The sequence below is a fragment of the Macaca mulatta genome, chromosome 7 (assembly GCF_049350105.2).
Source record: "Macaca mulatta isolate MMU2019108-1 chromosome 7, T2T-MMU8v2.0, whole genome shotgun sequence".
Classification (NCBI taxonomy): Eukaryota; Metazoa; Chordata; class Mammalia; order Primates; family Cercopithecidae; genus Macaca; species Macaca mulatta.
In genome coordinates, this window is record NC_133412.1 from 105,627,114 (window position 1) to 105,651,895 (window position 24,782).

The 24,782-nt window shown below is 38.2% G+C and overlaps 1 protein-coding gene across 2 annotated transcripts in view; it reads left to right on the forward strand.

The window, feature by feature from the left end:
- Positions 1 to 24,782, forward strand: part of AKAP6 (A-kinase anchoring protein 6) — a 526,643-nt gene that overhangs the window by 202,039 nt on the left and 299,822 nt on the right. For both annotated transcript variants that reach the window (XM_015143518.3, XM_077940883.1), the window contains exon 3: positions 16,384 to 16,635. In XM_015143518.3, the coding sequence (XP_014999004.3) occupies positions 16,384 to 16,635 (252 nt within the window). The remainder of the gene's footprint in view (positions 1 to 16,383; positions 16,636 to 24,782) is intronic.

Consider the following 24,782-nt stretch of genomic DNA (forward strand, 5'->3'; position numbering starts at 1 on the left):
GGAAAACAAAAAAAGGCAGGGGTAGCAATCCTAGTCTCTGATAAAACAGACTTTAAACCATCAAAGATCAAAAGAGACAAAGAAGACCATTACATAATGGTAAAGGGATCAATTCAACAAGAAGAACTAACTATCCTAAATATATGTGCACCCAATACAGGAGCCCCCAGATTCATAAAGCAAGTTCTTAGAGACTTGCAAAGAGACTTAGACTCCCACACAATAATAATGGGAGACTTTAACACCCCACTGTCAACATTAGACAGATCAATGAGACAGAAAGTTAACAAGGATATCCAGGAATTGAACTCAGCTCTACACCAAGTGGACCTAATAGACATCTACAGAACTCTCCACCCCAAATCAACAGAATATACATTCTTCTCAACACCACATTGCACATATTCCAAAATTGACCACATAGTCGGAAGTAAAGCACTCCTCAGCAAATGTAAAAGAACAGAAATTATAACAAACTGTCTCTCAGACCACAGTGCAATCAAACTAGAACTCAGGATTAAGAAACTCAATCAAAACTGCTCAACTACATGGAAACTGAACAACCTGCTCTTGAATGACTACTAGGTACATAACGAAATGAAGGCAGAAATAAAGATGTTCTTTGAAACCAATGAGAACAAAGACACAACGCACCAGAATCTCTGGGACACATTTAAAGCAGTGTGTAGAGGGAAATTTATAGCACTAAATGCCCACAAGAGAAAGCAGGAAAGATCTAAAATTGATACCCTAACATCACAATTGAAAGAACTAGAGAAGCAAGAGCAAACACATTCAAAAGCCAGCAGAAGGCAAGAAATAACTAAGATCAGAGCAGAACTGAAGGAGATAGAGACCCAAAAAACTCCTCAAAAAAATCAATGAATCCAGGAGCTGTTTTTTTGAAAAGATCAACAAAATTGATAAGACTGCTAGCGAGACTAATGAAGAAGAAAAGAGAGAAGAATCAAATCGACACAATAAAAAATGATAAAGGGGATATCACCATCAATCCCACAGAAATACAAACTACCATCAGAGATGTAAACACCTCTATGCAAATAAACTCGAAAATCTAGAAGACATGGACACAGACACCCTCCCAAGACTAAACCAGGAAGAAGTTGAATCCCTGAGTCGACCAATAACAGGCTCTGACATTGAAGCAGTAACTAATAGCCTACCAAGCAAAAAAAGTCCAGGACCAGACGGATTCACAGCCGAATTCTACCAGAGGTACAAAGGGAAGCTGGTACCATTCCTTCTGAAACTATTGCAATCAATAGAAAAAGAGGGAATCCTCCCTAACTCATTTTATGGGGCCAGCATCATCCTGATACCAAAGCCTGGCAGAGACACAACAAAAAAAGAGAATTTTAGACCAATATCCCCGATGAACATCAGTGCAGAAATCCTCAATAAAATACTGGCAAACCAAATCCAGCAGTACATCATAAAGCTTATTCACCACAATCAAGTGGGCTTCATCCCTGGGATGCAAGACTGGTTCAACATATGCAAATTAATAAATTTAATCCATCATGTAAACAGAACCAAAGACAAAAACCACATGATTATCTCAATAGATGCAGAAAAGGCCTTCAACTAAATTCAACAGCCCTTCATACTAAAAACTCTTAATAAACTAGGTATTGATGGGATGTATCTCAAAACAATAAGAGCTTTTGTGACAAACCCACAGCCAATATCATACTGAATGGGCAAAAGCTGGAAGCATTCCCTTTGAAAACTGGCACAAGACAGGGATGCCCTCTCTTGCCACTCCTCTTCAACATCGTGTTGGAAGTTCTGGCCAGGGCAATCAAGCAGGAGAAAGAAATAAAGGGTATTCACTTAGGAAAAGAGGAAGTCAAATTGTCCTTGTTTGCAGATGACATGATTGTATATTTAGAAAACCCCATCATCTCAGCCCAAAATCTCCTTAAGCTGATAAGCAACTTCAGCAAAGTCTCAGGATACAAAATCAATGTGCAAAAATCACAAGCATTATTATATACCAATAACAGACAAACAGAGAGCCAAATCTTGAGTGACTCCCATTCACAATAGCTTCAAAGAGAATAAAATACCTAGGAATCCAACTTACAAGGGATATGAAGGACCTTTTCAAGGAGAGCTACAAACTACTGTTCAAGGAAATAAAAGAGGACACAAACAAATGGAAGAACATACCATGCTCATGGATAGGAAGAATCAATATCGTGAAAATGGCTATACTGCCCAAGGTAATTTATAGATTCAATGCCATCCCCATCACGCTACCAATGAGTTTCTTCACAGAATTGGAAAAGACTACTTAAAAGTTCATATGGAACCAAAAAAGAGCCCGCATTGCCAAGACAATCCTAAGCCAAAAGAACAAAGCTGGAGGCATCATGCTACCTGACTTCAAACTATATTACAAGGCTACAGTAACCAAAACAGCATGGTGCTGGTACCAAAACAGAGATATAGACCAATGGAAGAGAACAGAGCCCTCAGAAATAATACTACACATCTACAACCATCTGATCTTTGACAAACCTGACAAAAACAAGCAATGGGGAAAGGATTCCCTATTTAATAAATGGTGCTGGGAAAACTGGCAAGCCATAAGTAGAAAGCTGAAACTGGATCCCTTCCTTACACCTTATACAAAAATTAATTCAAGATGGATTAAAGACTTAAATGTTAGATCTAGAACCATAAAAACCCTAGAAGAAAACCAAGGCAATACCATTCAGGACATAGGCATGGGCAAGGACTTCATGACTAAAACACCAAAACCAATGGCAGCAAAAGCCAAAACTGACAAATGGGATATAATTAAATTAAGGAGCTTCTGCACAGCACAAGAAACTACCATCAGAGTGAACAGACAACCTACAGAATGGGAGAAAATTTTTACAATCTACCCATCTGACAAAGGGCTAATATCCAGAATCTACAAAGAGCTTAAACAAATTTACAAGAAAAAAATAAAAAAACCCCATCAAACAGTGGGCAAAGGATATGAACAGACACTTCTCAAAGGAAGTCATTTATGCAGCCAACAGACACATGAAAAAAATGCTCATCATCACTGGCCATCAGAGAAATGCAAGTCAAAACCACAATGAGATACCGTCTCACACCAGTTAGAATGGTGATCATTAAAAAGTCAGGAAACAACAGTTGCTAGGGAGGATGTGGAGAAACAGGAGCACTTTTACACTGTTGATGGGAGTGTAAACTAGTTCAACCATTGTGGAAGACAGTGTGGCAATTTCTCAAGGATCTAGAACTGGAAATACCATTTGACCCAGCCATCCCATTACTGGGTATATACCCAAAGGATTATAAATCATGCTGCTATAAAGACACATGCACATGTATGTTTATTGTGGCACTATTCCCAACAGCAAAGACTTGGAACCAACCCAAATGTCCATCAGTGATAGACTAGATTAAGAAACTGTGGCACATGTACACCATGGAATACTATGCAGCCATGAAAAAGGATGAGTTCATGTCCTTTGTAGGAACATGAATGAAGCTGGAAACCATCATTCTGAGCAAACTATCACAAGGACAGAAAACCAAACACCGCATATTCTCACTCATAGGTGGGAATTGAACAATGAGAACACTTGGACACAGGGTGGGGAACATCACACACTGGGGCCTGTCATGGGATGGGGTGAGGGGTGAGGGATAGCATCAGGAGATATATCTAATGTAAATGACGAGTTAATGGGTGCAGCACACCAACATGGCACATGTATGCATATATAACAAGCCTGCACATTGTGCAAATGTACCCTAGAACTTAAAGTACAATTTTAAAAGAAAGAATATCATCATGCTACAACCCCCAGTACATTAACAGATCTAGGCACCACTGTCCATCAATTACCAAAATAGTTGATATCACCAACTATCGAAAAAAGAGCAAAAGTTGAAGTTGAATACCTCTCTCTCTCTCTCTCTTTTTTTTTTTTTGTTTTGAGACAGGGTCTGGTTCTGTCGCCCAGATTAGAGTTAAGTGGAGTTACTCTAGAGTTGCAGTGATCTCAGCTCACTGCAACCTCCGCCTCCCAGGGTCAAGCCATCCTCCCACCTCAGCTTCCTGAATAGCTGAGACCCCAGGCACACACCTCTATGTCTGTATTTTTTTAATACAAAAAATTTTTGTATTTTTTGTAGAGATGGCATCTCACTTTGTTACCCAGACTGGTCTCAAACTCCTGAGCCAGGCGATCCGCCGGCCTCAGCCTCCCAAAGTGCTAGGATTACAGGTGTGAGCCACCATGCCTAGCCATGAAGTTAAATACTCCTCCTGATTTAAAAACAAACAAACAAATATACACACACACACACACACACACACACACACACACACACACACACACACACTGTGGTACTTACTGTTTTGTCAAATAAATTGAAGCTGAGATGAATCAGGCCTCAGGATCCAGATACCAGTTTGTAGAAAGTAAAGAAAACAGAAGAACCAGCAGGCTGGACTGCTTCATGTGGCTTCAATCAGCAAATCCAGATTGTGGAAAATTCTGCAGGTCTAATGCCCCAAGTTCTTCAGCAGATAAATTGTACAAAAAAGAAATACAGATAGAAAAAGAGATTAAAAGAGACTTAAGCTGGGTGTGGTAAAACGTGCCTATGGTCCAACTGCTTGGAAAGCTAAGGTGGGCGCATCATTTGAGACTAGCCTAGGCCAAACAGCAAGAGCCTGTTTCAAAAAAAAAAAAAAAAAAAAAAAATGGAGAAGAGACTTAAAAGACATATCAAGATAAAAACTGGGCAAAAGTAAATTTTTATATCCAGGTACTCTTGTGTGGGAATGATTGCTATGCAAATCAGGATAGTGGTCACTTTTGGAGGGATGAAGCCTCTGTGATGGAAAGGGGACAGATGGAAGCAGTTCTGGGGTGAGGGTGGCTGGTAAAGTTCTAAATTTTGACCTGGGTGGTTGTTACAAGAGTGTTTTCCTTATAATAACTTACTAAGCCATATATAAAAATATATAGTATACATGTAAATACATATTTACATATATACATATATATTACATACATTTATTAAATATATTTATTTGTGTGAGACAGTCATCTGTTTCATTTTATAATAAATTGTAAAAAAAGCAAAAGAGAAGGCATGTTAGAAAAATCCACAAACCTGATGCTGCCCTAGAGATTATTACAGCACTATCGGTACTGGGTAAATAAAGTTATGAAATGTTATTTTCTGGTGCACAAAGAATATAAATTGTACTGTAGATATATCTGTGTATTATCAGTGGAGGGCTACCTTTCAAGTGCTGGGAGGTTTTGTTTTTGCAGTGCGTAGCAGCAGGCTTGCACGTAGTTCCCACTTCAGCGTCAGTCAGCCTAGACAGATGACCCGTTTCTGGCTCCGTGTTTTTCAATGTGTGGTGCATAGAACACCAGCATGATGGCCACCACATGCTTAAGAAAATGCAGATTCTTTGGCCCTAGCTATCTTCAAAAGGAGTAGCCCAGGAATATGCATGGTTAACAAGCACACTGCAAGGTAAGAAACACCACTGGCTTCTCTATTAATTTCTACCTGAAACACTGCTAAAAAAATCACTCTATGAAGATATCTTGGGGAAGGTAGAGATATTGTGAACAATTTCCAGAAGAGCTATTGAGAGTCAAGACCATAGCCATGATTTTTTTAGTGAATGAACTCAGATTTTGAACCTGTATTGTGTCATTGTAGAATACTAAATACAAGAGTGACTAAGCAGTAGCTTGCTTAGAAAAACAATTTCTCCAGTGTACAATAGCAATGGTCAGTTTTCCTCCAAACTTTTTGTTTAGGGTTTATTCCCGGTCAAATAAGTCAGAGCCTGGAATTAGGTATTTAAAGTGATAGCTCAATAAATGAATCCTCTGAAGCTTTTTAATAACAATTTTATGCAAAAAATTTTCAAATCATGGAAAGAAAAGCAATCTACATTTGTATATGGCCAGGTATATCCTGACAGAACTTCTAATTGGTCCTTTCTCAGTTGAAGGCAGAGGAGACTTTCAGAGACGTGAAGGCAGAAGTGTGAACCCTTCCAAGACTATATTCTGCATCTACATCCTCCTCTATCATCTCTCTGCTCGCTTTTTCAGACCCTCTCCTAATCAAAGCATGAGGTGACCCAGTGTCAGTGACTACTGATGTGACTTGCTGAGTGAGTGCCAATTAGTGTAAATATACTTCAGAAAGAAAGTTAAGCTACTGTTTGCTTTTTAGGGGTTTACCTCTAATTTGTAAAATATAGTATTTTATCCAATTGAATTCAGTTTCACAAACATCCTTTGCATTTGTATGGCAGTGTCCTAACAGTGTGGCATTATAGATAACTAAGACAAATAAGACACATTTCCTGCTTCTAGAAAGATACAGTCTAGTTAGGGAGATGGATGAGTAACAGCCAATAATAGCAAATCATTTCCACATAAATTAGCTCCTTTTAGTCATCACACTCACATTTTTAGCACTAAAAAGGATAACTACTGTTTATAAAGTTCTTCAAACGTTGGAGAGAAGTTCTGTGATGATCATAAAAAGTCTCAGCATCATTCCCACTGCTCTCCATTATAGTCATTCTTTTTTATTATTATTATTTTTTAAATTGTGAGACAGGGTCTCACTCTGTTGCCCAAGCTAGAGTACAGTGGTGTGATCATGACTCACTGTAGCCTTGACCTCCCGGGCTCAAGCGATCTTCCCACCTCAGCCTCCCAAGTAGCTGGGACTACAGGTGCCTGCCATCAGGTCTGGATAATTTTTTTATTTTTATTTTTTTGAGACAGTCTTGCTCTGTTGCCCAGGCTGGAGTGCAGTGGCGAAATCTTGGCTCACTGCAACCTCTGCTTCCCGGGGTCAAGTGATCCTCCTGCCTAAGCCTCAGAGTAGCTGGGATTATAGGCGCCTGCCACCATGCCCCACTAATTTTTGTATTTTTAGTAGAGACGTCATTTCACCACATTGCCCAGGCTGGTCTCAAACTCATGACCTCAAGTGATCTGCCCACCTCAGCCTCCCAAAGTGCTGGGATTACAGGTGTAAGCCACAGCGCCCCACCCAGACTCAGATAAATTTTGTATCTTTTGTAGAGATGGGGTTTTGCCATGTTGCCCAGGCTGGTCTCAAACTCCTGGACTCAGGGATCCTTCCACCTTGGCCTCCCAAAGTGATGGGATTGAAGGTGTGAGCCACCATGTTCAGCCCATTATAATTATTCTTCATATGACAAAAGAAGAAACTAGGCCTATTAGAAAAGTGTATTTGCTAGAGGAAGAGTAAAGAAGAGGTAGTCTAGTTTGTGTTTTTTTACATAGTATTTTTGTAACCAGTTTAGATTCACAGCAAAATTAAGAGGCAGGCACAGAGGTAGCCCTTATATCCCCTGTCCCCACACATGCATAGCTTTCCACATTATCAGCACTCCCCACCAGGGTGCTATATTTGTTACAATTGATGAACCTACATTGGCACATCATTATCACCCCAATTCCATAGTGTACATTGGGTTCACTCTGTCTTGTACATTCTACAGATTTTGAAGAATATTAAATTATGTGTATCCACCTTTATAGTATGTAGAATAGTTTCACTGCCATAAACATCCTCTTCTCTTCTTAGTCTTCCCTCCTTGCCCCCAAACGGTCTGGTAGCCACTGCTTTGCCTTTTCCAGAATGTCATATAAATGGAATAATACAGTTTGTAGACTTTTCAGATTGACTTCTCTCACTTAGTAATATACATTTAAGGTTTCTCATGTCTTTTCATAGCTTGATAGCTTACTTCTTTTTAGCGCTAATATTCTATTGTCTAGATATACCATTGTCTAGATATACCAAAGTTTATTCATTCACCTACCAAACTCCTTGGTTGCTTCTAAGTTTTGGCAATTATGAATAAAGCTGCTATAAACATCTGTGTGCAGGTTTTTGTTTGGATATGAGTTTTCAACTCCCTTGGGTAAAAACCAAGGAGTGTGATTGCTGGATTTTATGGTGAGAATATGTAAGAAACCGTCAAACTGCATTCCCACTGCAGTGAATGAGAGTTCCTGTTACTCCACATCCTCACCAGCATTTAGTGTTGTCAGTATTCTGAATTTTGGCCATTCTAACGATTATATAATGATATCTCGTTGTTTTAATGGTATCTCATTGTTTTAATTTGCATTTCCCTGGTGACTTATGATATGGAACCATTTTTTCATATTCTTATTTGTCATCTGTTTATTTTCTTTGGTGAGGCATCTGTTAAGGTCTTTGGACTGTTTTTTAATTGAGTTGTTTGTTTTTGTTGAACTTTAAGACTTCTTTATATATTTTGAATAATAATCCTTCATAAGTCTTTTGCAAATATTTTCTTCCAGTCTGTGGCTTGTCTTTTCATTCTTTTAATGATGTCTTTCACAGAGCATAAATGTTTAATTTTAATGAAGTCAGCTTATTAATTCTTTCCTAGATTGTGCCTTTGGCATTGTATCTATTAACAAAAAGTCATTGCCAAACTCAAGGTGATCTAGATTTTCTTCTATGATATCTTATAGGATTTTATAGTTTTGCATTTTATCCTTAGGTCTGTGATATATTTTGAGTTAGTTTTTGTTAAGGGTGTAAGGTCTATGTCTAGGATTATCATTATTATTATTATTTGCTTGTAGATGTCCAATTCCAGCACCATTTGTTGAAAAGACTGTCTTTTCTCTATTGTGTTGCCTTTGCTCATTTGTCGAAGATCAGTTAACTATTACTTATGTGGGTCGACCTCTAGGCTGTCTAGTAGGTCTACCCTTAGGTCTGTGATATATTTTGAGTTAATTTTTGTTAAGGGTGTAAGGTCTATGTCTAGGATTATCATTATTATTATTATTTGCCTGTAGATGTCCAATTCCAGCACCATTTGTTGAAAAGACTGTCTTTTCTCTATTGTGTTGCCTTTGCTCCTTTGTTGAAGATCAGTTAACTATTACTTATGTGGGTCTACCTCTAGGCTGTCTATTCTGTTCATTGATCTGTTTGTCTATTCTTTTGCCAATATAACATTGTCTTGATTACTGTAGCTTTGTAGTAAATCTTGAAGTTGGGTAATGTCAGTCCCCCTGTTTTGTTCTTTTTAAATATTGTTTTGGATATTCTGGGTCTTTTTCCTCTTCACATAAACTGTATTATTATTATTATTATTATTATTATTATTATTATTATTACTATTTGGACAGAGTCTTGCTCTGTCCCCCAGGCTGGAGTGCAATGGCACCATCTCAGCTTACTGCAACCTCTGCCTCTTGGGTTCAAGCGATTCTCCTGCCTCAACTTCCCAAGTAGCTGGGATTACAGGCATGCACCAATGCTCCCAGCTAATTTTTGTATTTTTAGTAGAGATGGGGTTTCACCATGTTGGCCAGGCTAGTCTCAAACTCCTGACCTCAGATGATCCTGCCTTGGCCTCCCAGAGTACTAGGATTACAGGTGTAAGCCATCACACCCGGCCTCTTCACATCAACTTTAGAATCAGTTTGTTATCTATAAAATAACTTGCTAGGTTTTTGATTGAGTTGAAGCTATACGTCAAGTTGGGAAGAACTAACATCTTGACAATATTGAATCTTCCTATCCAGGAACATAGAATACCACTGCATTTATTTACTTCTTTGATTTCTTTCATTAGAGTTTGTAGTTTTCATGTAGATCTCATACATGTTTTTAGATTTATACCTAAGATTTCATTTGGGGAATGCTAGTATAAATGATACTGTGTTTTTTATTTCAAATTCCAGTTGTTCATTGCTGGTATATAGGAAAACAATTGACTTTTGTATATTCACCTCATATTCTGCAACCTTGCTGTGATTGCTTATTAGTTCCAGGAGTCTACTTTTTTTTTTTTTCCCATTCTGTCAGATTTTCTACATAGATGATCATGTCATCTTTGAACAAGACAGTTTCATTTCTTCCTTCCAAATATATGCCTTTTCTTTCCTCTTTTTATCTTATTGCAATAGTTAGGACTTCTAGTATGATGTTGTAAAGGAGTACCGAGAGGAGACATCCTTGCCTTGCTGTCAATCTTTGCAGGAAAGCTTCTAGTTTCTCACTGTTAAGTTTGCTGTTAGCTATAGGTTTTTTGTAGATATTCTTTATCAAGTTGAGAAAGTTCCCCTGTACTTCTCCTTTACTGAGAGGGATAGTTTACTTTTGGGGAAATAAAAATATTTTGCCATAGGGAAATCTGTCACTCTGTTTTTGGAGAAAGGACAGTTTTGATAGTCAACTGAAGATTACTTCGTACTCTGCAATAGGTACGTTTTTGTATAAAGTTGCAATTTCAATTTCTAAGGTTTACTTGTGAGTTTTATTGCAACTAACTGTGATATTTCCTTAATCTGTATTTTAAAATATAAAGTACATGTTTTAGGTCAGAATCTCTTTTTAGCTTTTTGTAATAAACACATACACATATGGTGAGCATATGGGTAAAGAAACTTTTTTTTTTTTGGAGGCAGGTTCTTGCTTTAAGACAGGTTATTTTCTTGCTTTGGCCAGGCTGGAGTGAAGTGGTGTGATCATGGTTCACTGCAACCTACACCTCGTGGGCTCAAGGCATTTTCCCACTTCAGCTTTCTGAATAGCGGGGACTATAGGTGTGTGCCACCACACTTGACTAATTTTTTAAATTTTTTGTAGTGATGGGGTCTCCTGTGTTGCCCAGGCTGGTCTAGAACTCCTGAGCCCAAGAAATTCTCCTGCCTCAGTCTCCCAAAGTGCTGGGATTACAAGCATGAGCCTCTTCACCCAGCCATTAGGGGAATTTGCATTTCTTTCCTTTTTTTTTTTCTTTCTTTTTCTTTTTCTTTTCTTTTCTTTTTTCTTTTTTTTTTTTTTAGGATTCCATTTGTGTGAGTTTTTGAAACTGAGGTGCCAAGTGTTGCTTCAGTACCTGGATGAGGATGTTGCTAGGAGGGCAGACTTCCTTCCAGATGCACATGGAGCCCTGGAGATTGGCAATTTGAGGCGCCTTGGCAGAATGTTGATCCATGTACATTTGTAATTTTACAGGGAAACCTTTAAGATGTTTTGAGAATGGTGGAGAAGGGGTATGATGGCCTCATGATGAGGCAGCAAAGAGATCGCCTCCTACGGACAATTAGCAGGAGCTGAGAAGTCACACTCAAGAGTTATTACAGTAAGCAATCAGAGCAATCACAAGAAGGGTGCCTCATTTCTGTCCCTAGCTGGTGAAAACTGGACATACTGGTTAAATATATAAGAGTTACTTTAACATCCCTGCATTTGTTTAGAAGAAATAAGATACAATGAAAAAGTATACAATAATATGTTTTACAAAAGGAAAACGTACCCCTCTCACATAAGCATACAACCCAATTTTAAAAAACAAAGAAAACAGAAAAACCAACTGACTCAGCCAACTAGAGTTTATTTGTAAACACTCTCAGGTCACCTTAGTGTTTGTATCAGCTGCTTCAGTAACCACAGAAGATTCCTTTCTCATTGACAGGAGACAGCAGCTGCGATTTTGAGACAGCAAGGTATCTGGAAGGTTGAGTGAAATGAGCAATTGGCAACATAATGTATTCAATGCATTTTGTTCTGTGAGTACTGAACGCCACAGGGCTATTGTGCTGTATGTGAATTAAACAAAGCAATGTAGAGGGTCAGTTTCCCACATTAGCACGGTAATATCTGTGGGAAAAAAATCTATGCAACTTTGAAGATATTGTTAACATTGTCATTTGCATTAATTCACTTTGAGATGGGCTCCAGATTAGCTTCATTTTCCTTTATACTTGCTAGAAAATAATATGGAAGCTACACAGAGTTACTATATAAAATTAGTGCTGATGATCACAGTGCCACCATGACTTTAAAGAGTTGTGCTTTTTGTAATTTCCAAGAATATGAAGGCAGTGTGTGATCCAAAATGAATTTTATGTGTATTTTACTGAGACTATAAACTGCTTTTCCTGTATTAGTTTAAAAATTATCATACAGCAGAATTGACTTTCTTTTTTGGTATACAGCTTAACCCATGTGTAGATTTGCATAACACCTCCACAATCTATACCAAACAGTTCCATCAGTCTGCAACACTCCCTTGTGCTATCAGTTTAGAATCATGCCCTCCCCATCCCCAGTCTCTAGTAGTCACTCATCTATTGTCTATCATTATAGTTTTGTCTTATGAGAATGTTATTTATATAAATAGAATTATACAGTGTGTAACATTTTGAGACTGGCTTCTTACACTTAGTGTAATGCCTTTGAGATTTATCCAAATTGTTACATGTATAGTGGTTCGCTTTTTAAAAAACTGCTGCATATTGTATAGGCGTACCATAGTTTATCTATTTACCCATTGAAGGACCACTTACCTATGATCAGTTTACCCATTGAAGGTTTTAGCGATGGTGGGCGGAACTTCTTTTCATTTTTGTGTGCGTATAAGTTTTCATTTCTCTTGGATAAACACCCAGGAGTGGAATTGCTGGGTCATATGGTAATTGTATGCTTAATTTTATAAGAAACTGCTAACCTGTTTTCCAGAGTGATTGTACTGTTCTGAATTCCCGTAAGCAGCACAGGAGAGTTCCGGTTGTTCTAGAATTCCTTAGCAGTTGGTGCTGTCAGTAATTTTTTTATTCTAGGCATTCAAATGGGTGTAAACTGGTATCTTATTGTGGTTTTAATTTACATTTCCATCTTGGCTTATGTAGTTGAAGATTTTGTATGTGCTTATTTGCCATCATGATATCTTCTTTGGTAGGTCAGCACTTGTGGGAAAGGTGTTTTTTTCCCCTTAGGGGTCCATCTGCTTCGGTGGGAATGGGGCCAATTTACCTTGCCCAGTTATGTAGGGAGTAAGATGTGAAAATCTAAGTTAACTGGCACCAATGGTACCCTAGTGCCCTTTATATATTGTTTTCCCTGGATAGTTTCCTGGCAATCTTGACCCATGACCTGGTTCTGACTACATTCCTACATCTATTACGAAGGAGCCAAATCATGTATAAGAGGAAAAGATGGCATGTGCTTTGACATGATGCTTTCGTGGTGCGAAGACTCTATGTAACATTTTGTATTGCAGGATGGTGTGGAGTAGATGAGAAATGTGTATATGGCTATTCTGAGCTGCTAGCATAAAGGTTACCCAAGCCTTTTTCTCTCCTAGGTATGAAAGATATTCTGCATCTTTAGCATCAAAGTGAGATGCCAGAGACAGAGGCTAACAAATCTGACTTATGAATCAAGAGTATGAGGAAGTGAGGCCGGGTGCGGTGGCTCACGCCTGTAATCCCAGCACTTTGGGAGGCCGAGGCGGGCGGATCACAAGGTCAGGAGATCGAGACCACGGTGAAACCCCGTCTCTACTAAAAATACAAAAAATTAGCCGGGCGCGGTTGTGGGCGCCTGTAGTCCCAGCTACTCGGGAGGCTGAGGCAGGAGAATGGCGTGAACCCAGGAGGCGGAGCTTGCAGTGAGCCGAGATCGCGCCACTGCACTCCAGCCTGGGCTGGGCGACAGAGCGAGACTCCGTCTCAAAAAAAAAAGAGTATGAGGAAGTGGAGACTACTGCCAAGATAGTAGTTGAACAGTGATCACCATAGATACTGCCCATAGCATAGGCATACCCCATAGATGCTAGGAGGAGGGTCGTATTTGAGGAAAGGGTCACTGGAGGAGCTGGTGGCCTGGATGAGGTTGAAGCGCACCTGTAGTGGGAGACAGGAGTGAAAAAGTTGAACAAATAGAGGTTGGTGGCATAGAGGACTTTCTGATATTGTTACATAGGTGATGTGATGGTGAAGTCCACAGTAGAGCTAGGGTAGAGGCTTGTCCCAGTGGAATGGGTATGAAGGTCCTGGGAGCTGTGGAGTAAAGGAAATTTGAGACTACAGTGTTGGTTGGTTGGTTCATCAGTGTGAATATTGGCATTACCAAAGATAACGCCATGCTTGATATAGAGACAGTAAAATGTGAACCAGTTGCATTCTTCAATGTAGTATAGAGGAGTAAAAGGGAAGAATGTAGGTAACAGCAACGAGGGAGGAAGACAGTAAGGTTTGTCAGACCAGGCACCTACTGGGGAAAAAAGGGTGTTAGAATGTGGGTGAAAGAGTAATGATCAGAAAGTACCAAAGTAGCAAAGAGGCATTGAGGCCAGCCTTCCCCCATCATCCGTACTATCGTCTCTCAGGTGAGGACTGGGAGAATGAGCAGCCTTCCCTGGGAGGGCAACAGGGGAAGTGGGACTCTTGTGCAGAATCAGGTTTGGGTGAGACCAGGAAGTAGATGGATTCTGTGAAGAAGTTAAGGAGTGTTTTTTACAACAGAATGGGGCAAAGTATAGAGAATTTGGAAGAACTCAGCAGTGGGAGGGAGGGAGTTTCTCAAAGTGGCACAGAACAACACAGAAATGAACATGCTAAGAGGACAAAAGATACAGGCATTTGTTTTGGGGTAGTGGTCAAGAGGTGTGGGAGAATACATGAAATAGACGCTCCAACCAGAAATCCCAGGCAATGTGGAATATCTGATGATAGCAATGAGAGCCCTGCTCTTCTGTGATGAGGCCAGCAGAGACGAGCCAATCTGGCTGTGATTGGTTCCCATGTACTGGCTAATGGGGTAATAGATTTTTTGCCCTAAATTTCTTTTGGACTGCATTACCTTGTGGGTGCCATTTGGGAGAACCTTACCCAATTAGTGCTTCAAAGTTCATCTAGTTTAAACTTTTATTCTGTTTCAAGTTATGATCACCAGTTTGTACCACTGTCACCAATTAGTTCTTGGGTTTCAAGAACTAATATTGGAGCACTCATTGGAATTGTACAACAATTAATATTCATAATTTAGCACAGCTTGTCATTCTTCAATAGATTTTTTCCCTTGTACATTTTTAAATACAGATTATATATTTTCATTTTTCTTTTTAAAAAAGTAACTGAATTACATGAAATCAGAAGGTTGTGTTTCCAGCATAGAATGACTGTTTTGACACTGATGGTGGGGCTCAGAACTCTAATGCTATCTTCAAATTTTGGCCCTAACAAAAATCATAAATAAAAGCTCAATTTTAAAAAATCACTAATGTACAACTAAAAATGAGTAACTGAGCCCTTTCAGCTGACACCATCATTTTGATCCTTAATGGTCTCTTACATTGCCCAAGTAAATACTACCATTCATGCCACTCATTTCACGCTGCTGGCCTCTGACAGCACAGTGGAAATTTGGGAACTTGTAAGAACAAGTGACATGTCAGATACCAAACCTTCCTACCTAATAGTATGTGTCAAGGAGATTGAGACTGAGTTAGTAATGTTTTTGTTTAAAATGTCTGCATGAAACAAGACAAAATTGTATTTTGTCTTTGGAATTTTTCTGGCTTTGTTTCATAAGAGTGATTCTGCTTGTAAAGTGTGGGTTGAAAATTTCGATATCCACTGTACATTTAGGCTGCGTGCAGTGGCTTACGCCTGTAATCCCGGCACTTTGGGAGGCTGAGGTGGGTGGATCACCTGAGGTCAAGAGTTCAAGACCAGCCTGGCCAATGTGGTGAAACCCCATCTGTACTAAAAATACAAAAATTAGCTGGACATGGTGGCAGCTGCCTGTAAACTTAACTACTCAGGAGACTGAGGCAGAAGAATCACTTGAACCCGGGAGGTGGAGGTTGCAGTGAGCTGAGATCGCGCCATTGCACTCCAGCCTGTGTGACAAGAGTGAAACTCTGTCTAAAAACAAAAACAAAAACAAAACAAAAACAGAAAAAAAACCACTGAATTTAAATATTAAGTTGTATACTTGTGGGATAGTGACAATTGCCCCTTACATCAAATACCCCATAGTTCATTGAGAATGTCTGAGAGTGCCTTTGAAGCACACATTCTAGGTTATCTTTCTTCAAAGGTGTCTAGATGATGCTTCTAACCTGAAATATTGTGTGCCCAGTGTAGCTTAGTACTAGCAAATAAAACAGCCATTGGTTCCCTTCCAGAATACCCAACAAACAATAAAAAAGAGAACAGACAGTGAATTGGAGAGATGCACCTCTCACCTTGGCTGAACTTTCAATTTGGGCATCTGATGGAATAGTAGGATTTGTGTGGTTTAGAAAAAGATTAATTTACCTAAATGGTCAAAGGCCCAGTGCACAGGAATATGGCTTCCAACTGTGTATCTGAACTAAAACAAAGGCCCCAGATATCCAGGGTGCTACGGTTGGCCCTGGTAATTGGTGTTAGGTAAGAGTGAACTTTTCTACCACCCTCACCTCCCTCCAGGATAAGGCAAAGTAGTCCTCACATATTTTGCTTTTCTTTACTGCAGGACATTTGTGAAGATATTTCTGATCATGTTGAGCAAATCCATGCCCTCCTTGAAACAGAGTTCTCCTTAAAGCTGCTGTCTTACTCTGTCAACGTGATAGTGGACATCCACGCAGTGCAGCTCCTCTGGCACCAGCTTCGAGTCTCAGTGCTGGTTCTGCGGGAGCGCATTCTGCAAGGTCTGCAGGACGCCAATGGCAACTACACTAGGCAGACGGACATTCTGCAAGCTTTCTCTGAAGAGACAAAGGAGGTGAGTGTTTTCCTTGAAGTTAAGCAATGCATTGCCAGGTGTGACCATTTGAGAATGTTTTCAGTGTAGAGATATAGGATAGGAATTCTTTGTAGGTAAATAAGCAGGCCCTGATGGGCTTTGAATCTAGGCATAGTGACTAGAAGCTAGGGCACTTCCAATATGAATGGGGCTTTAGACCAGAGTTAGCTCATACCTGGTAATTTGCACACATGCCATTCGTTGTTATTGATGCTAACCTGGCTTCCTTTTCCTCTTCAATTGTTTAATAAATATATATTGAGTACTTATTATGTGTCAGACACTCAGTGCTAAGAATATAATAATGATAAAAACATGGTTTCTGTCTTCAAGTAGCTTTGAGTCTAGAGGAAAATGGAGCCAAGTGAATAGACATTAAAGCCAAACTGATAAGTCTATAAGATGCCATTGGAGGACAGAGAAAGAAGCACCTAATCCAGACAGAGGAGGCTTTCCAGAAGAAATGACTCTACCGGAGACCTAAAGGAGAGACAGGAATAGACTGGTGAACAGAGACAGAACATGTTCTAGGCAGAGGACATGGCATGATCAAATACCCAGAGATAAAAAGAGAATGGCAGGCCCAGAGAGCTACTAGTAGGACTGGAGCAAAAAGCCCAAGGAACCAGGAGGTGGGATTTGGGCTAATAGGTAAGCTGAGGTCAGATCATGAAGGTAAAGAGCTTTTTAAATCCATATTAAGAGATTTGGACTTTATTTTGAGGACAAAAGAAATGTTTGTTTGGCGAACTCCCATGATTCATGTTTTAGAAGAATCATTCCAGATACAGTGAATCAAATGGACATTTAGAATATTATACAAAATATGTTTGATTTTTCTTATATTCAGTACCTGGAAGATTTTATTGTTATTCTTGATGAATAACTTAAGAATGAACCCTGTACATTTGAATCCAAGTTAACTCTCTCATTCTTAAATAAAATGGACATATATTTATAGAAAAAAAGTGTTTTTGCTTGCTAAGCAGGGGCTGTACATATACATATACATATAGATACCATATATGGATGCATTGTATGTGGGGAGTGGTGGGTATGTGTTTGTGTGCGGGCATGTGTGTTTAGTCTTTTGGCTATTAATACCCACTTTAGTGTTCTACTATTAGTTTGTGTAAAACATATATTCTAAAAGTTTATAAGGCACTTATATTAATATATGAGATTAAAAGGCCTTATAATGAGTGTTGGATAATTCATTAATTTATTGACTTATTAATGTTACAGTGCCTCCAACATTATCAACACCACCAAACAAATCTGTACCTATTCTCACAAACCATTTATGCTTGTTGATTTTTGTTTATTCAAAATAAAGGTTCTTGCTGTGGCAAACTCCCCACAGGCCCTAGAACTCCATAGGAATCAAAATCGACTAGGCTTACCTCTAACTTTAAGTCACAGTCATTGTTTTCAGTTAGCTCTTCATTTTACTGTGGCACTTTAGACTTCAGTAGAGTAACCATAGGATGAATATGTGAGTTGTGTGTTAGTTCCCAGATGCCGTCCCTCCCAAGTAGATCCCAAGAGGGTTCTCAACTGGGACTCTTGTGGTTACGGGAGACTACAAAGAATCTCAACTGACCAACTTTGCCCTAAATCTGATATCCATGACAGAATGTGCTAATGGAGATCAGAGATGAGGAAGATTTGTCTAACCTCTAGAGAGATCTTTCTTTAGATACCTACCTGGCATCTTCAAGTCTATACATTCTTTTCTTCCCCCCTCCCCATTTGTTTTCCAACACCCAATGCTCTGTCCAGCATCCAATGCTGGTCAGTAATCAGATCTGCCTGCTTTCTACTACTAGAAGGAGATTAAAAATCATGGATTCAAATCATATATTTATTAAATCAATAAACATTTATTGATAATCAACTCTGTTGTAGGAGCTGGAGATATAGCAGTGCTCTAGGGTTTATTGTTACTGTTATTATTGTTCTGTGGAATACATCCATCATACACTTCATTGAACTTGTATCATTCATGAAGTAGTAGCTCAAGAAATGATGAAGAGCCATGGAGGGTAATTGTTGCTGGCCACTGTTTTTACAATTGTGTTGTGAATTTACAATAAGTTGCATCTATTCTCACAACACGAACTCAGCAATTATGAATGGATTTGATTGGAAGCAGTTTAGTGCATTCTTATGTTTGAAGTCAGTCTTTAGTCCTGTTGTAGAGATTGAAGAAAATGTATGGGGGTAAAGGAACAGTAGATTTTCAGTTATCCACTTTGTGGATATGTTTCTATGAATTAAAGTTCTGCCTCTGTAACCATACTTCCTGAAACTGGATTTCTGATCTTTTATTTCTGTGTGTCTAGTGTGACTCTATGAGGACATTTAAAATACTGCTTAGTTTTATTTATTTCTGCCAGCACACTGGAATTGTAAAACAGGAAGATAATTAGGATAAAATTATCACCTTTCTTAGAATAAATTCAACTATGAAAGATTTATAGAATGATGAGGGAAATGGCAAAAAAAAACAAAAAACAAAAACAAAAACAAGAAAAAAAACCAAATTAAAAAAGCACTGGTAAATTAGAATAGTAGCTGTCCTTCCAGTGAAGGAGGATTCATTTTTGTCTTTCTGAAAGTTAGTTAAATTTCAGAGCCACATAAAAGAGTAAGTTTGGAACTCTGGAGAGTGGCAAGTTCCATCTTCTTCTCTTCTTGAAAAAACAATATATGAATGTTATTCTTTATTTAATTATGGAGCAGACTATATCTAGTAAAAAAAAAAAAATTGGCCAATACCTTACTAAAATAAAACCAGTCAATAACCCAACAACAAAGAACACTTTAAGGCAAAGCTCAAAACTGTTTAAAAGATGTTTTCTGCAATTTTCTATATTCTAGACATTGTGACAAGCACTTTAAATTTGTTTCATTAAGGAAGAAAGGTAAGGGATATTAAAAGTAGTTACATTTTAACCTGGCACAGTGGCTCATGCCTGTAATCCCAGCACTTTGGGAGGCCAAGACGGGAGGGTCACTTGAGCTTAGGAGTTTGAGAGCAGTCTGGCCAACATGGTGAAACCCTGTCTCTACTAAAAATACAAAAATTAGCCAGGCATGGTGGCGCACACCTGTAGTCCCACCTACTCGGGAAGCTGAGGTGGGAAAATTGCTTCAACCCGAGAGGCAGAGTTTGCAGTGAGCCGAGATCACGCCATCGCACTCCAATCTGGGCAACAGAGCAAGACTCTGTCTCAAAAAAAAAAAAAAAAAATAGTTACATTTTATATATGGAAAAACTGAATTTAAGAAGAGGTTAAGTGAATACTTCTATGTAACAAACCTGCACATCCTGCACATGTACCCCAGAACTAAAAATTAAAATTAAAATTAAATTTTTTAAAAAGAGGTTAAGTGAATACTTAAGGATATAAATCTGGGCATAATTACATAAAACAAAACCAGTTTTTAACTGATTTCTATTTTAATAATAATTATTATTTCTTCCCTGCCTTTCTTCCTTAACTATTTATTGATTTCTTACTATGTGTAAGACTCTGTGCATTCAAAGATGAATAACATATGTTAGAAATGACCTTCATAATTTTTTTGGTCATCACATAGTTCTAAGAGGTAGGCAGAGCAAGTGCTGTTATCCTCAATTTACAGGTATTATGATTGTATTCATCTTATAGATGAGAGGATTGAGGTCGAGAGAGGTGATGTCACACAGGTGATAGGAGTGGTAACTCTTAATAATATCAACACAATAGGAAACATTGATTGAGAACTTACCATGTGCTAGATGGTGTGGTAAGCACTTACCTAAATGATACTTACCTTCTCCATGGGGATGCATTGGTCCTTCTAGAGTGTTCACAACATAGCACTTTGTGGATTCCTCCACTGGCACTTATAATGAGCCAAATTGTATCAGGCCAAAGTGTGTGCTATATTTTGAACTACATGAGGGTTAGTTCCAGATTATATTCATCTGTGTATCTACCACAGCACCTAGTTCATATTGCTGTAAAAAAGTCTGATTTGTTGAATTGAATTAAATAATGCACATAATCCCTGCTTTAGATGTGGAAGAGGGAGATATAATTTCAGTTTGATGAACTGGGAATTAATCATTGAGATTAATTATTTGATTCATACTTTCAGCATGTAGAAAATGGGAGCTCTCTTATGAACTATTAATATAGTATAAATAAAAATATTGAAAGATTTTTGTATATTTTTTCCCCTTGCCTATGAGAAACAAACCTTTGTTGTACTTCACAGTTGCTTGTCATTACTTGCTCTTCTCAGTCCACTGCTGTTCTGTGGGATGCATTTGGAATCATAGAATCCCAACATGGTAGGGCTGAAAGGAATCTGAAAAAGTCTAGTCCATGTAGACTAACATGTAAATTGATGGGCCTCTTACTAGAATGCCACAGCCCCCACAGGTCTGAGGACTCAGGATCTCCACATCTCTAAGTTGTGAATGTTAAATTTCATGTTCAGTTGGTGGTGAAACATAGTTTTAAAAAAAGAAAGATCTAAGAAGGCATTTGGAACTAGGCTTCAGTTAACTTAATTCTGGATAAGGAACAAAGCAAAATGTCTTGCTTCAAATTAGAAAAAAAAAGGAGAGGTGTTCTTTGCTATATATATTTTTTTTTTCTTTTTTTTTTTTTTTTTGAGACCAAGTCTCGCTCTGTTGCCCAGGTTGGAGTGCAGTGGCACGATTTTTGGCTCACCGCAACTTCTGCCTCCTAGGTTCAAGCGATTCTCATGCCTCAGCCTCCCCAGTAGCTGGGATTACAGGCACATGCCACCATGCCCCACTAATTTTTGTATTTTTAGTAGAGACAAGGTTTTGCCATGTTGCCCAGGTTAGTCTTGAACTCCTAGGCTCAACCGAACCACCTGCCTCATCTTCTCAAAGTGCTAGAATTACAGGTGTAAACCACTGTGCCCGGCCTACTTCATAACATGTTAAATGGAGGTGTATTTAAGTGGAGTGCATGGCTAGGCAGCTCTCACCCAGCTACATGTACTATACAATTACATGTGATATTTCTGAAATAATGGCAGTAAAACCAACAGGCAACACCCCTAACTCCATATCTTCCTGAGACTTTATTATGTACATATGTTAGAAAACTATGTGGGAAGATGATGTGGAAGGCAGCAATGGAACTAAAAACATTAGTATTACTAAGCAATATTTTCAGAGATAAAACTCATTCATCTACTCTGAGAAACTTCAGAGAACTTTCTTTTCTTACAATTGCCTCTGCACGGTGAAATACTATATACTGTTTTTGGTTTTTTGTTTTTGTTTTTGTTTTTGTTTTCAGGGATGGATATTTTTTCACATTAAAAAATACAGTTTGAATAAAAAATAGTTACCCCCTGAGGGATAGAAGACTACAAATAGGGTGCAGTTTATATTGCTCGGGTGATGCACCAAAATCTCACACATCACCACTAAAGAACTTATTCATGTAACCAATCACCACCTGTTCCCCAATAACCTATGGAAATAAAAAAATTAAATAAAATAAAAAATAGTTATTACCCCCCGAGTGACAATCACTCAACTGTCTCACCAGTTAAGATGGCATTTATTCACTAGTTGAGATGGTTGGCCGGACTGATATGGTGGGACAGGATGGGAGAGAGCTTCCTCTGAAGCATTAAGTGTTTTTGAGTATGGTGTTTTCTTTTCTAAACCAGGACCTGGCTAGAGATTCCTGAAGATTTAAGAAAGGCAGCCATACTTTAGTCTCTGAGATGTATCCATTAAGCAATATATTCATGTAATATATATATTGTAATTATATATATAATGTAATATATATGTCATATATATATTTTTTTTTCAATATATTCATGTAACATTACTGATTGAGCATCTGTTATTCTTGAGCAAGACAGTATCCCTGGTCTTAAGGTGCTATGACCACCAGAATGGGGACTAAATGTATTTGCAAGACTGTCATATTCCCTGCTTGTCCAAAGGCAGGTGGCTGACACTTGAGTTTGGAGTGTAATTTTTACCTGGACCCTCAGATTTCTTTTTTTTTTTTTTTAATCTATCATATAAACGCTTTTCTTTAATCTCATATAAACACTGCAGTGCAATAACCATGATGAATGTAATAGAAAATCATGTTGCAAATTTCAACTATTAATTTAAATAGGTTTTATGGGATAGTTTTGGAATTTAACCATCGTTTTATAATACTATTTCTATAAAAGAGTAAGTTCTGAGTAATGAACAATCAAAAGATTAAAGAAAATACAACCTGCTTTTGAATTGGGAATCTCACTATTATGCTTTTAAAAATTGCATAAAGTATAACTTTTGTTTGGCTGACTGATTCCTAGTTCAGTTATGAAGCACAAAAGTTATACAATTCCATTTAGGTAATTTTTGTTGAGATTGGCAGTTAATATTGATTTCTTATTTTGTGCAGTATAATTTAGTATTAGCAATAACTTTCATCTTGAAACTTTCCTCCTCAATATACTTCATTTTTAAAATAATAACGTCATAAGAGTGAACATTCATTGAGCACTCATCCATGTACTAGACTTCTGTCTTACATATATTACCTCCTTTAAGCCTCTCAACACTCCATGGCGTGGCTTATCATTTCCTTTTTATAGATGAAGGAAATAAAGCTTAGCAACATCAAGCTACTGGCTCATGGTCACATAACTAATTAGTGCTAGAGCCAGAATTTGAAACTTGGGCTTTTAATTATTGGGGTTAACTAAAACTACATAATCAGAGAAAGAAATTATAAGAAGGCATAGAGAGACATTCTAAAATGTCATCATTCATTCATTCATTCAACAAATGTGCATACTCTGTGCAGATCACTATGCTAGGTGCTACGGGTACCCTGGTGAGACAACCATTTTCTGTGTGATTTATACTCTCGTGGTACTTACAAACTAGTGGAAAAAGCAGATTGATCAGATAATCACAATAGTATTTATAAATTGAGATAAATGCTTAAAGAGAAAGCAGGGCTTACAATAAAAGATTCTGACTTACATGTGAATCTGGAATCTTGAAAAAGTGAAACTTAAGCTGAAATCTGAGTGATAAGGAAGAGTCAACTAGTTAAGGGGTATAGGCTGGAAGCTTTCCAGGCAGAGCAAACAGCATGTGCCAAGGCCCTGAGGTAGGAGAGAACATGGTATTTTCAGAAAGTGAAAGGAGGACACTGTGGCTGAGTGTGGCCAGTGAGGGGAGAATAGCATAAGAAAGGCCTCTTTGGGTCTGGCCTGGAAAGGGTTTTGGTTGTGTTTTAAAAATAGTTGTCTATGATATCGTTTATTTCTGTTTTCAGTCATATACTTGGGAGATCTTCAAATATTAAAGCAATATATCTTTGTGTCATTTTTTATATATCTATGTGTCATTTTTTGCTTTTATTATTTTTAATTGACACATAACAACTGTACATATTTATAGGGTACAGTATAATATTTCGATACATGTACACAATGCAATGATCAAATCAGGGAAATTAACATACACATCACTTGAAACATTTATCGTGTCTTCATGTTGGGAACATTCAGAATCCACTCTTCTAGCTATTTGAAAATGTAGAATAAATTGCTTTTAATTATAGTCATCTGACCCTGCTACAGAAACCAGAACTTATTCCTCCTATCTAGCCGTAATTGTGTATCCATTAACTAGCCTCTCGCTATCCCCACCCCCTACCTTTCCCAACCTCTAGTAACTGCTATTCTGCTTTCTGCTTCTCTGAGTTCAACTTTTTTAGCTTCCACATATGAGTGAGAACATGTGGTATTCGTCTTTCTGTGCCTTGCTTATTTCACTTAACATAATGTCCTTGAAGCTCATACATGTTGTCACAAATGACAGGATTTCCTTCTTTTTGAAGGCAAAATAGTATTCCATTGTGGATATATACTGCATTTTCTTTATCCGTTCACCTGTTGGTGGACACCAAGGTTGAGTCCGTATCTTGGCTATCATGAATAATGCTGTAATAAACATGGGAGTTCAGGTATCTCTTTGACGTGCTGATTTCCTTTTCTTTGGATATATACTCAGTAGTGGGATTGGTAGTTCAATTTTTAGGTTTTTTGAGGAAAGGTTT